Raw genomic sequence first — 13,129 nt, 5'->3', positions numbered from 1 at the left:
TAGCGACCCCTCCTTGGGTTTCCAAGGCAGTATCACTACGGAAGTAGATTGCCCCATCTTCCTTCTGAGGAGTGGCTGGTGGGTTTGAACTGCCAACCTTCTGATTAGCAGTAAAGTGCCTTACGCACTGTGCTATCTTAAACAAGAAAGGAAAGCTTTTTTTTTTTTTTTTCCCCCTTTCAGTTTTGTTTTCATTTGAACAGTGCTGATATAGGAAACTTTTTGTTTTGGCATTGAAAGAGTCTAAAGTAGGTATAAATTTTGTAGTACAGTTTCTTCCTGTTTAATGTAGAAACTTTAGCACAAACCCATGATTACAGATATAGTCTCACCAATATAGTGGACACAGAGGTCTACTTATTTATTTGATTGTCAGTAGAGGCGTGGACATGGCAGGTGACCGCTGTTCCCATTTTTTTAATAATTATAGCCTGATTCCTGTCCAAAGAGGATTCCTGAAAAACATATACAGAATAGCACAATTTAAAGAAGGATTAAAGAGCAGAGATGACATTGAAAACGAGGGGAACATACTTGGGCAGGTGCTGTATCTTTGGAAGCTCTGACCAGCCTTCAGAACACAACTCTTGATTCTGAGCTGCAAAATCAGACTGCTAGAGAGGAAATTATGGAAAGGAAAAATGCTAACTTTCTCAAATCTGGAAACTGTGGAGAAGAATGCAGGAAGTGAGGGGAATAAATACAACCTGTGTGGTAAATTGCAACAAAAATACCCTACTCATACACTAATTAGAACCTTATTCTAGCATGTTCTTAGCATATCATTAATAATGATGCTATTAGTATGCTTTCAGAAGGAAGACTGGGCAATCTAATTCCCTAGAGATACCACCTCAGAAACCCAAGGAGAGGTCACTATGAGTTGGACCCAATTCAGTAGCAGTGAGTTTGGTTTTTGTGCTAGTACACTTAGTCCAGAATTGAATGTTAGCCTTCTAATTTATAAGCTATTGTGTGATTTCTATATTCTGCTACTACATTCTCCTCAAGTTTTAAAACAAAATACTTTTAAAATTCAGATTAAATGATAGAATATAGATTTTGCAATGAAGTGAATATTCTTTAAAAGGATATGCCAATACCTATTACATGTGGGTTTGTGTTTTTTTACATTTCTGTTATCTCACTCCTTTCTCATTCTGTTGTACGTAGGGTTGCTATGAGTTGAAACCAAATTGATGGCACCTAACAATTGATGACACAAAATTACTTAAATTCCAAATACTTCTTACATAAAATACTGGATTCTGGATACTTTTTATATATTCACAGAAACCTTCAATCTGAAAAGAACTCATCCAGATGCATGCATTCCAAACAAAAACCTAGAGAAGTGAATAACTTTCTCAAAGCATCTCAGATGGGTTAGAGCTAGAATTGGTCTTTTGCATCTTAGGTGCTTTCTGTCATTAATTTGATGTCTTTTGACCTTTTAAAAGGTTTGGAGATATTTGATACTATTTCTACTACCATTCCCCCCTACTCAAAAAAAAAAAAAAACCCTCTTTCATTTAAAAAATTATTAGTGACACTGAAGCTAATGAAAATATTTTCATTACTTAAAATAGTTTTGAAGCTATTAAAATAATTGAATTAATTATAAGTAGTTAAATGAACTAAACTATTATTGAAACATACACTCTACTTGTATGTATTCTATATCTTTTGTATTCAACTGATAGTGTGGTTGTAACAATCAGAAGAAAGTACAGTTTTAAATATACACTGGGTGAAAAAAAAAAGTTACCATCAAGTTAACTCCAGTAAACTTTAAATGCCAGTGGAATTCTCTTTGAGTTAAAGCTGACAAAAACAACTCATGTAAATTTTCTGGGTCAGTTTCCAGCATTGTAGCACATGTGATCCCTCCTCCTTAGTCCTTGTAATTGTGCTATTCTGTATGTTCTTTTTCCCGCATCCTCTTTTGAAAGGAGTCAGGCTATATGTTATACACGAATAAAGTTAGTAGGTGTGAGCAGAGGTCACCTGCCATGCCCACACCTATAATATTACTCAAATGAGCAGACTCCATGTGTACAGCACTGGAAAACTTCTGGATTATTTTCCATTTAGGTTGAGGACATTCATGAAAGGAAGCTTGCTTCAGTATTTCCTTAATTGAACATGTAAGACTTTAGAGTTTACTCTGATCTCTTCACTCTTTTCAAAACTGAAAAAAAAAAAAAAAAAAAACTGCCATGGAGTCAATTCTGACTCTTAGAAACTCCCATCGGGTTTCCGAGGCAGTAAATTTTATGGAAGTAGATTGTTCCATCTTCCATCGGAGAGGCTGGTAGGTTTGAACTGCCAGCCTTCTGGTTAGCAGTCAAATGCCTTTCTTGTATAGGGAAATAATAGGAATGATAATGGGAAGGTTCTTTGTTTTAAATAGCGAATATATACATTATAATAATATATACAATATATAATAATAAGGTATATGTTACTATATATAATAATATACAATATATAATAATAATGTATATGTTACTATATATGCATCAGGAGCTCTGGTGGCATAGTGCCTAAGGCGTTTGACTGCTAACCAGAAGGCTGGCGGTTCAAACCCACCAGCCACTCCTCAGAAGGAAGATTGGGCAATCTAGTTCCATAGTGATACTGCCTTGGAAACCCAAGGAGGGGTCGCTATGAGTTGGACCCGACTTGACAGCAGTGAGTTTGGGTTTTTTTGGGGGATTATATGTGTGTGTGTGTGTATGTATATACATATGTGTGTATGTATATATATATGTATACATACACACATAATATATATATTACTCTGTATGCATGTATACAATCAAATAAGCAATGTGTTAACATTTCTAAAGATATAAAGGTTCCCTCCCTTTCCTGCCCTCCTAGCCAGAGATCCCTATTCAAAAATAGCCACTTTTAGCAGTTTCTTTTGTAGCCTTCCAGACATAATCTATTTATATTTAAACATATTTATACTTGTTGAAATAAACACAAATAATACTGTATCTGGCTTTTTCTCCTTTTTTAATAAATTTAAAGTATATTGTACATATTGTTCTATATCAGCACAGACAGACCTGCCATATTTTAATGACTGTATAGTATTGGTGTTCTATTATGGAAAATAAAATTTAATATTATATTCCGTTATATAAAATACAAACAATGTTATATTATTTCATTTATTAGTATGATTTATAAGATTTATTAATAGTAGATTAATATTTTACCAAGCCTCCACTGATAGATATTTAGATTCCTATCTATCTTTTGCTGTTAAAATAAGGCTAAAAAATTTGTCATTCGCATCTGTATGTGTATATTGTAGACACTTTGCATCTATATATCTGTAGACAAGAAAGATTGGTAGGTCAAAATATATATACATTTGTCATTTTGTTAGGCATTGCCAAAATACCTTCATTTACATCACCGTATCCTCAGCAATAAAATGTGTTCATCAAACGTTTTGATATTCTCCAGTCTAATAGGTGAAAATGCTCATGTGTGTCTGTATTTGCATTACTTTCATTTGAGTGAGGGTATTAATTCTTTCATATGGTTAAGGGCCATTTGTGTTTCCTTTTCTGTGAGACATCTATTTATAGTCTTTGTCGTTTTTCTCTTGGGCAGTGGATTTAAAAAAGTTTTATTTTTCCTGTGATTTGGATGAAAATTCACAGAACAAATTGGTTTTCCATTAAACCACAACTGCACATTTTGTTTTGTGACATTCATTTCAGTCTTCACAATGTAATAACACTCTTCCTTCTTCCTCCCTGTGTTTACCATTTCCTTTCATCTTTAAGTTTTGTTGTTATGTATCCAATTTATCAATCTTTGTTTTATGCCATTCAAGGAAGGACTGCCATTCTAAGATCATAAAAACAAATTTTCCTTCTGTTCTTATAGAGGTGTGATGGCTGCATTTTTCACAATTAAACATTTCATCTAGAATTTGTTAACATAAAAGTTGTGAGATAGGTAGTCTTTCATTAAAAAAAAAAAAAAATTTTATCCAGTTTACTCTAACCATGGATTGACATATACACATGATCTTGTTTGGCGTTATTTCGGAGCTCTGGTGGCATAGTGCCTAGGGCATATGACTGCTAACCAGAAGGCTGGCAGTTCAAACCCACCAGCTACTCCTCAAAAGGAAGGTTGGGCAATCTACTTCCGTAGAGGTACTGCCTCAGAAATCCAAAGAGGGGTCACTATGAGTCAGATCCAACTCGACAGCAGTGAGTTTTTTGGCATTATTTACTCATTGTTTTATCCTTTTATTATTATTATCATTACAAATTAGACCTCTTCTTTTGTATTTTTGTATTTGTGTGTGTGTAAGCTATAATTTTCAGTGCTATCAAGATGCATTGATAATTATTGGAGTTGGAAACTAGAAGAAGGATTAGTAGTTGGGAAATGAGGCCTTGGTGATAGAAATGAAGTTGGACATCGCATGACAGAATTTTGTAAGACCAGTGACTTACTCCTTGCAAAACCCTTTTATCAACAACATTAACGGCAACTATACATGTGGCCTTTACAGATGGGATTTCCAGGAATCAAACAGAGTATATCTGTGGTAAAAGCTCAGATCATTAGACAGAACAAGGGCAGAGGCCATCTGTGGCTCACATGCAAGGTCAAGTTGAAGCGGAAAAAAATTAAAACAAATTCATGAGGGCCAAACTATGACCTTAATATAGCCCACCTGAATCTAGAGACCATCTGAAGAATAGATTTGATGCACTGAACACCAGTGGCCAAAGACAAGGCAAGTTGTGGGATGACATCAAGGATAACATATGTGAGGGAAGCAAAAGGTCATTAAAAACACAGGAAAGGCAGAAAAGACCAAAATGGATGTCAGAAGAGACTCTGAAATTGTCTTGAACGTAGAGTAGCTAAAGTCAATGGGAAAAAATGATGAAGTAAAAAGAAGTGAACAGAAGATTTCAAAGGGTGGCTCAAAAAGATCAAGTATTATAATGAAATGTACAAAGACCTGGAGGTAGATAACCAAAAGGGAAGAACATGGTTAGCGTTTCTCAAGCTGAAAGAACTGAATAAAAAAAATTCAAGCCTCAACTTGGAATATTGAAGGATTCTATATGCAAAATATTGAATGACCCGGGAAGCATCAAGAGAAGATGGAAGGAATACACAGAGTCACTGTACTAAAAAGAATTGGTTGACATTCAGACATTTCAGGAGGTAGCATATGATCAAAAACTGGTGGTACTGAAGGAAGAAATCCAAGCTGCACTGAAAGCATGTTGAAAAACAAGGCTTCAGGAATTGATGAAATCATAAGTGAGACGTTTCAAAAAATGGATGCCACATTAGAAGTGCTCACTGGTCTGACAAAAAATGTGGAAGACAGCTGTGTGGCCAAGAGATTGAAAGAGATCTGTATTTGTGCCCATTCCAAAGAAAGTGATCCAACAGAATGCAGAAATTACCCGGCAATATCATTACTATCACACACAGGGAAAATTTTGCTGAAGACAATTCAAAAATGGTTACAGCAGTATATCAACAGGTAACTACCAAAAATTCAAGCCAGATTCAGAAGAGAACAGGGAATGAGGGATATCACTGCTGATGTCAAGTGGATCTTGGCTGAAAGCAGATACTATCAGAAGAGAATACCTGTGTTTTATTGACTTTCCAAAGGCATTCAACTGTGCAAATCATGAGAAATTGTGGATAACATTGTGCAGAATGGGAATTCCAGAACACTTAATTGTGTTCATGAGAAACCTGTACACATAGAACAGAACAAGGGGATACTGCATGGTTTAAAATCAAGAAAGGTGTGCATCAGGGTTGTATCCTTTCACTGTACATAGTCTGTATGCTGAGCAAATAATCCAAGAAGCTGGACTACATGAAGCAGAACATGGTATCAGGATTGGAGGAAGACTCATTAACAAGCTATGATATGCAGATGATAGAACCTTGCTTACTGAAAGCTAAGAGGACTTGAATCAGTTACTGATGAACATCAAACACTGCAGCCTTTAGTATGGATTACACCACAATACAGAGAAAACATCCTCCTAGTGGACCAATAAGGAAGGAACATCATGATAAATGGAGAAAAGGTTGAAGTTGTCAAGGATTTCATTTCACCTGGATCCACAGTCAATGCCCATGGAGTCAGCAGTCCAGAAATCAAATGACACATTAAATTGAGCAGATGTGCTTCAGAAGACCTCTTTAAAGTGTCAAGAAGCAAAGATGTCACTTTGAGACTAAGGTGCACCTGACCCAAGTCATAATCTTTTCAATCACCTTATATGCATGTGAAGGTTGGACAATGAATAAGGAAGACTGAAGAAGAAGTGATGCGTTTGAATTATGGTGTTGGCAGAGAAGACTGAATATACCATGGGCTGCTAGAACAAATAAATCTGTCTTGGAAGAAGTGCAGCCAGAATGCTCTTTAGAAGTGAGGATGGAGAGATGTCGTTTCACATACTTTGGACCTAATATCATGAGGGATGAATCCCTGGAGAAGGATATCATGCTTGCTAAAGTTGAGGGTCAGCAAAAAAGAGGAAGACTTGCAATGAGATGGACTGACACAGTGGCTGCAACATTGAGCTCAAACAGCGGCAAGTATGAGGGTGGTGTAGGACAGACAGGGCAGCATTTCATTCTGTTGTACGTGGGATGATCATGAGTCAGAACTGACTCAACGGCACCTAACCTCAATGAGCTATAATTTAGTAGAATACCTTTCTACCCTTTCCTTTTATTAAGTTCTTAAGTCATTTGTAGTAGTTTCTCTCTTGATATTCTTGGCTGTTCTAACTGCAAGTAATTTCTTTCCCACTTTTGTTTCTCCTTTCCTTTCCATGTTTCATATTACTGACAATGATAAATAGTAGTAGTAGGAAGAGTAGTAGTAATAGTTTGCCCTGACTTTAATAGTAACATCACTAGTTTTTCATGATTTAGCAATAAAAAAAAAGCCTTCTGTCTCTCTTGTATCCGTTTATGTGTGTATAAATGTGTGTGTCTACATACAGTGAAACTTGTAAGAGCCGGAACTCGACAGGACTGCCTTGTTTTGCTGGATCTTGCATGTTTTCTGCCTTTGACAGGGTGCTGTCTTACCACTTTTCTGTCACTTGTTTTAGTGGAAAATATTTGCATTTTCCTCTCTGACAGGTTTCCACCTTACACAGGTTCTTGCTTTCGCAGGTTGTACTGTATTTGTGTTTATATATGAATGTGTGTGGATGTGTGTTTATGAAACAAATACCCAGCTATTCTCATTTCATTAAGCAATTCTATTAAGAATGAATGTGAGTATTCTAGAACTGATTTCTGGTGATGGTTGTACTAGTTGGTAAAATTACTAGAGATCATTGTGTTGTACAGTTGAAATGGGTAAATGTTATGATAGGTAAAATATACCTCAATGAAGTTGTCTTTTAAAAAAATACAGCATTTTATCAAGTATTTAGTATATAGTATTCATGAATATGATCAGATGTTATTTAACTTTTGATCTATTCATATTATAAATGTTTCGATAATCCTTATATGACTTATATGTTGGGCAATGTTTCATTCTCTTATACATAAATTGCCAGGAGTCAGAGCTGACTCAATGGCAACAAACAACAACAACAATACCACTTACTTATTCATAATATATTAATTTTTTTATGTGCTGCTCAATTCTGTTTGCTAATTGTTTTATTTAGGGTTTTACATTAATATTTAGAAGGAACTCTGATGGCATAGTGCCTAAGGCATTTGACTGCTAACCAGATGGGTTGGCAGTTCAAACCCACCAGCCCCTCCACGGAAGGAAAATGGGGCAGTCTAATTCTGTAAAGATTTATTGCCTCAGAAACCCAGTGGGGGTTGCTGTGAGTTGGAATTGACTTGATGGCAGTGAGTTTGGTTTGGTTTTTCAGTTATTAATATTTAGAAGTGAAATTCATTTGTAATTTCCTCTTTTTGGGTGAAAGTATTATTCCTCACTTTTTAAATACGAATTTTGAAGCTTTCCTTCTGTTTTATATGGTCTAGAGTAGTTTTATACAGGTATGCATTGCTTAATGTCCATGATATATTCTGTGAAATAGGACATTATATGATTTGGAGGTTGTGCACAGGATGGTCACTGGTCAGGCCAGGATTCATGCTGCCACCACACTGAGGGACTGCACGAAAAATTTGGCTCCACCACTGCTGATCCTGTGTGGTCATTCATTCATTGCCTGGTCTCTGAGAACTGCGTTCATCCCCCACCCACCCAGCGTGGTGTGCACTTATCATCTAGCTGACCGCCTTCCTGTTCCTTCTCCCATCACTACTACAGCCGACACTGCAAGAGGAGCTGCAGCCTCAGACCTGGGCCATAATGCATGCAGGGTGCTTGGTCCAAGTAGGGAGGGCATTGGCCTTGGTGGGGCATCCCCCTTGGTGGCATCAGCAGCATCTGTGTGGCCCCTGCTTGAGGTGAGCACCGTGGGATAGGCAGCCATGGATAAGCACCGTGACCTCCTTCCCCTTCTGCCCCAGGGCCTGGGAAATCACAGGACCTGGTGATCTGATGAGAGATAGATTGGATCCCTGGATCTCAGTACCTAGCACAGTACGTACGTCCAGAATGTTCTGTGAAACCAGCTGTTGTTGTTATGTGCCATCGAGTCAGACCCAACTCATAGCGACCCCTCCTTGGGTTGCCGAGGCAGTATCACTATGAAAGTAGATTGCCCCATTTTCCTTCCGAGGAGTGGCTGATGGGTTTGAACCGTCAGCCTTCTGGTTAGCTGTCAAGTGCCTTAGGCAATATGCTACCAGAGCTCCTCATGAAACCAGCTAGGCCTTATTTTATTTACTTAAGGTCCCTGAATGGAGCAGATGGTTGCCCTTGACTATTAACCTAAAGGTTGATGGTTTTGACCCACCCAGCAGTGCTGCAGAAGAAAGGCTTGGCAATCTGCTTTGGTAAAAATTACAGCCAAGAAAACTATGGAGCAGTTCTGCTCTGTAACACATCATTTATCGGAGGGGTGGACAGGGAGAGTTGCTCTTTGACTTCTGTATCCTCGTGGTATTGACCTGCTTACATTTTTTTGTTGTGGTTGTATTCATCCTTAAGTATGTATCTATTATTTACTGAATATCTTCAATTCATACTGTGTCCTTCTTGACACTGAGTGATATAATTTGATATTCTTGAGTTACTGTTTTCAGTGGTGGTATCTCTTTCCATATATTCAGTTTTTATGGTGTTTGGAACTCATGTCTACCCAGATTGATATTAAAGATTATTCCATATTCTTGTTTTTGGAATGGTGAATCTATATGTTTACACTGCCATGTAGAACAGTATTACCATCTTTGTACTTAGCCGGTAGTACCTGGTTTTGTGGTTCATCATATGGCAGACATGATGTCATCCTTGATAGACACATTGTTTTAAGTAGGTCTTGTACATTATAAAGGAGCTCTAGAGCTTAGTGTCTAGGGCACTTGACTGTTAACCAGAAGGCTGGCGGTTCAAACCCACCAGCCACTCCTCAGAAGGAAGGTTGGGCAATCTACTTCTGTAGTGATACTTACTGCCTTGGAAACCCAAGGAGGGGTCACTATGAGTCAGGTCTGACTCGATGGCACATAACAACAACAACAACAGTGGCATAGTGGGTAAGACATTTGGCTTCTAACCAAAAGGTTGACAGTTTAAACCCACCAGGTGCTCTTCGGTGGGAAGATTAGGCAATCTTTTTCCATAAAGATTTACAGCCTTGGAGAAGATTAGGCAATCTGCTTCCATAAAGATTTACAGCCTTGGAAACCCAAGAGGTTTGCTATGAGTCAGAATCAACTCAATGGCAGTGGGTTTGTTTTTTTTTTGATTGGTACGTGCATGCATTCACAGATGGTAAAGGACACAGTTTTACATACTTGCCCAGAAAGAGTGAACTTGATAAAATTTTCAGTTGGAGTGAAAGTAATTCAGTATCCCTTGTATGCCGGCCAAGATTTACAAACTGATAGGGAGAGCTCAAACTATTTTAGTAGTATTATACATTTCCATACCCTTGTGTCCCTAAATTTGACTAATATGTTAGGAAATAGAGATCACAAGATTGTATTGATTACACTGAAGATTTATTGACAAAATATTCTTTCCTTTTCTCACAGATTTATCTAAAAACAGGCTGGTTGAAATTCCAATGGAATTGTGCCATTTTGTGTCACTGGAAATTCTTAATCTGTATCACAATTGTATCAGAGTCATTCCTGAGGCCATCGTTAATCTACAGATGCTGACGTACTTAAATTTAAGGTAGGTTAATAATAAATGTTGTCATGAGATTCAATTTAAAACTTTTTTAAAAGTATGCTTTAATTTCTGTCAGGTTTATTTTGTTTTTTAGCTCTCTGACCACCCTTAAAGTAAATCCAACAAAGGTCATTCAAGGAATATCTTTATCTTTTGTAGCACATTTATAGTGCTATTGCTATTGTTCTTTATACTAGATTTTCTTGAATAACAATGTAACGAAGTGTTTTTTTGTTTTAAATGATTTATATTGCATCATTTTTACTTCTTATCTGTTTAGTGCTTATGAGTTTGTTGGTATATTGTTTTCAGAAATTGATGTGGATTTTGGAGGAGGTAAAGGGAGTGAAAAACTCAATTTGAGATTAAGACAAGTCAAGAGCAAGAAAAGAAAAGCCTTGGTGGTCTTTGGGAGTTACTGGTACCATTGGCTTTTGCTAACTAGTATGGACTAAACCTGCTCACTTGAAGCCACCTCAGAAAGTTATGGAGCAACACTGAGCAACTCTCTAACCAGACATAAAATTTACCATCTTTATAGCCCATGGCGTGAGATCAGCGTTTCCTGAGTAAGCATATCAGTGCCCCCGAGTAGCGCTGGTGTTAAAAACATACGTTATTTTAAGCCTTGGTTTTAGATTTTGCTCCTGTAACTGCTCTCTGCGCTGGCCAAACTCTGGCTCCTTGTTTCCTAACCTTGACTTACATAGGTGATGTCTGGGAGACACAGAGATGAAGAGAGAGGGAGGCAGAGAGAGGGAGGAAGAGGAGCTTTTGGTTATTTATTTATTTATACCAATTCTTATCTCTACCATCAAAACTAGTTTGCAAAGATCGAGCCTTATTGAAGCCTTTATTTGTGTCAGTTGCATCATCTTAGTGTGAAGATGATAGTAAGATAAATTATTATCTTATAATAATATATATTGGCTTATACTGTGTAGCAAATATATCGAATTAGGAATTCCCAGGGAACCAGGTATAGCATCAATTTATGATAGATAACAAGTTCAGTAACCTTTTAGTTTTTTTTTTAATTGACCACTGATAATTATGTGCTTCCACCTGCTTTGAAGCCAAAAAAAAAATGGTTTTCTGTTGAGTTTCCACAGGAATGTCCTTCCTTGGGGTTTAAAAGAAAAGCATGCACTTATTTTTAGGTGGCCTTATCTTTTTGGTAAATAAGATGCAGGTTATTGTTAGAATAATCTATAACGTATATGGAATCTTCACTTCTCTAGGTTTCTAGTTTATCTGACCACTTTGAACTTTCACGCCTGAGAATAGTCAAACCTGTTTCCATCACAAGAATGTTAATTACCTGGGAATTTCCTGGTTGTGCCAGCACAGTAGTGTCTGTAGAATTTGGCCCAGTATCTGTCTAAGACTTCTGTCCTGTCTTCCTAACTCATAAGATGTTCCAAGAGCTTATGGAGTTGGTCTCTTACTTTACTTCTTCTTGTTGTTTACTGACTTCAAGTTGGCTTCTGACTCAAGGTGACTCCATGACAATGGGATTGCACTGTCATGACCCACAGGGCTTTCACTGACTGATTTTCAGGAGTAGATTGCCAGGCCTTTTTTCCTGGTCTGTCTGAGTCTGGAAGCTCCACTGAAACCTCTTCAGCAGCATAGCAACACTTAAACCTCCACTGGGTGATAGCTGTGCATGGAGTGCACTGACGGGGAATTGAACCTGGATCTCATGCCTGGAAGGCAAGAATTTACCACTGATCCACCATTGGCTTCTTTCTTTACTTAAACAAACAAACAAAAACAAACCTAAACTTATTTTCATCAAAATATTCACCGCTAATCATCCTGCATGTAGTACATCCACAGATTTAAATTTGCATTGTTATATTTAGTCCATACACACTGAGAAACTTTGGGGTATAGATGACATTTGTTTTGGGATAGTATAGACTATACCATTCTACAAACATTGAATAATCTTCAAGTTTATGTTATGCTTTAAAAGGCATTAGTGAAATAAGTAGGGTAGTTTTCATACTGAAACCTAATTGAGAATAGAATATTGCTGTCTTCTTAGGACTAGAGAGAGTATGTTGGAGTGTGGATCTCAGGATGCTAAAAGCTAAGAACAGAGAGAAATCATTGAAACCGATGATGGCTGAAGCGGAACTGTGTGGTCCGTTATAAACAGAGTTCCAGGATAATATTCTAAGCAATGGAAAGAAGAATGAAATAAAGGGAACTATGAAGCAATGAGTCGGGGCCAACTCGACGGCAAATAACAACAACAACAACATAAAGCAATCAACTCTTTAAACTTTGTTTTCTGTCTTCAGTAGCTTCATTTCTTCTTGTTTTTCTCTTTTTCTTTTTGTTTCCTTTTTTTTCCCATTTGTATGGTTATTTTTATTTTGTTTTGTTTTTCTCTGGTCATATCTCCTAGTTTTAATATTAGCATATTTTAAGACCAATTCCTTTGTATTGAATCGAGTGCTCTTTGAAGGAATTTGAAAACTAAATGGAGAAACTTAGGAAATAAGTGTCTCTTAACTACCATGGGTATTGTATTGAGGACATTAAAAAAAAAATGTATGTACATTCTGTAAACTTTTTGAAAGCCAAATACTGTATATACATGTATAATTATATTTGATACCCTGTATCAAATTTACTTTATGGATATCACAGTGTAAAAGTGAAACAATAATGTAGAACTGAAAACCACAACCAAACTCACTGGTGTCGAGTCAGATCCAACTCATAGCGACTCCTCCTTGGGTTTCTGAAGTGATATCACTACAGAAGTAGATTGCCCAATCTTCCTTC

At 37.1% G+C, this 13,129-nt stretch overlaps 1 protein-coding gene across 1 annotated transcript in view; it reads left to right on the top strand.

The window, feature by feature from the left end:
* The window catches only part of LRCH1 (leucine rich repeats and calponin homology domain containing 1), a 343,960-nt gene that overhangs the window by 161,966 nt on the left and 168,865 nt on the right, over window positions 1–13,129 (top strand). The window contains exon 2 of the mRNA XM_042781726.1: window positions 10,186–10,330. Within this exon, the coding sequence (XP_042637660.1) occupies window positions 10,186–10,330 (145 nt within the window). The remainder of the gene's footprint in view (window positions 1–10,185; window positions 10,331–13,129) is intronic.

Source organism: Orycteropus afer, unplaced genomic scaffold (genome assembly GCF_000298275.1).
Source record: "Orycteropus afer afer isolate SDZICR_OR568_19922 unplaced genomic scaffold, OryAfe1.0 scaffold00157, whole genome shotgun sequence".
Lineage (NCBI taxonomy): Eukaryota > Metazoa > Chordata > Mammalia > Tubulidentata > Orycteropodidae > Orycteropus > Orycteropus afer.
Note: the sequence above shows the minus strand (reverse complement) of the source record. Positions and strands in the feature narration are given on the sequence as shown.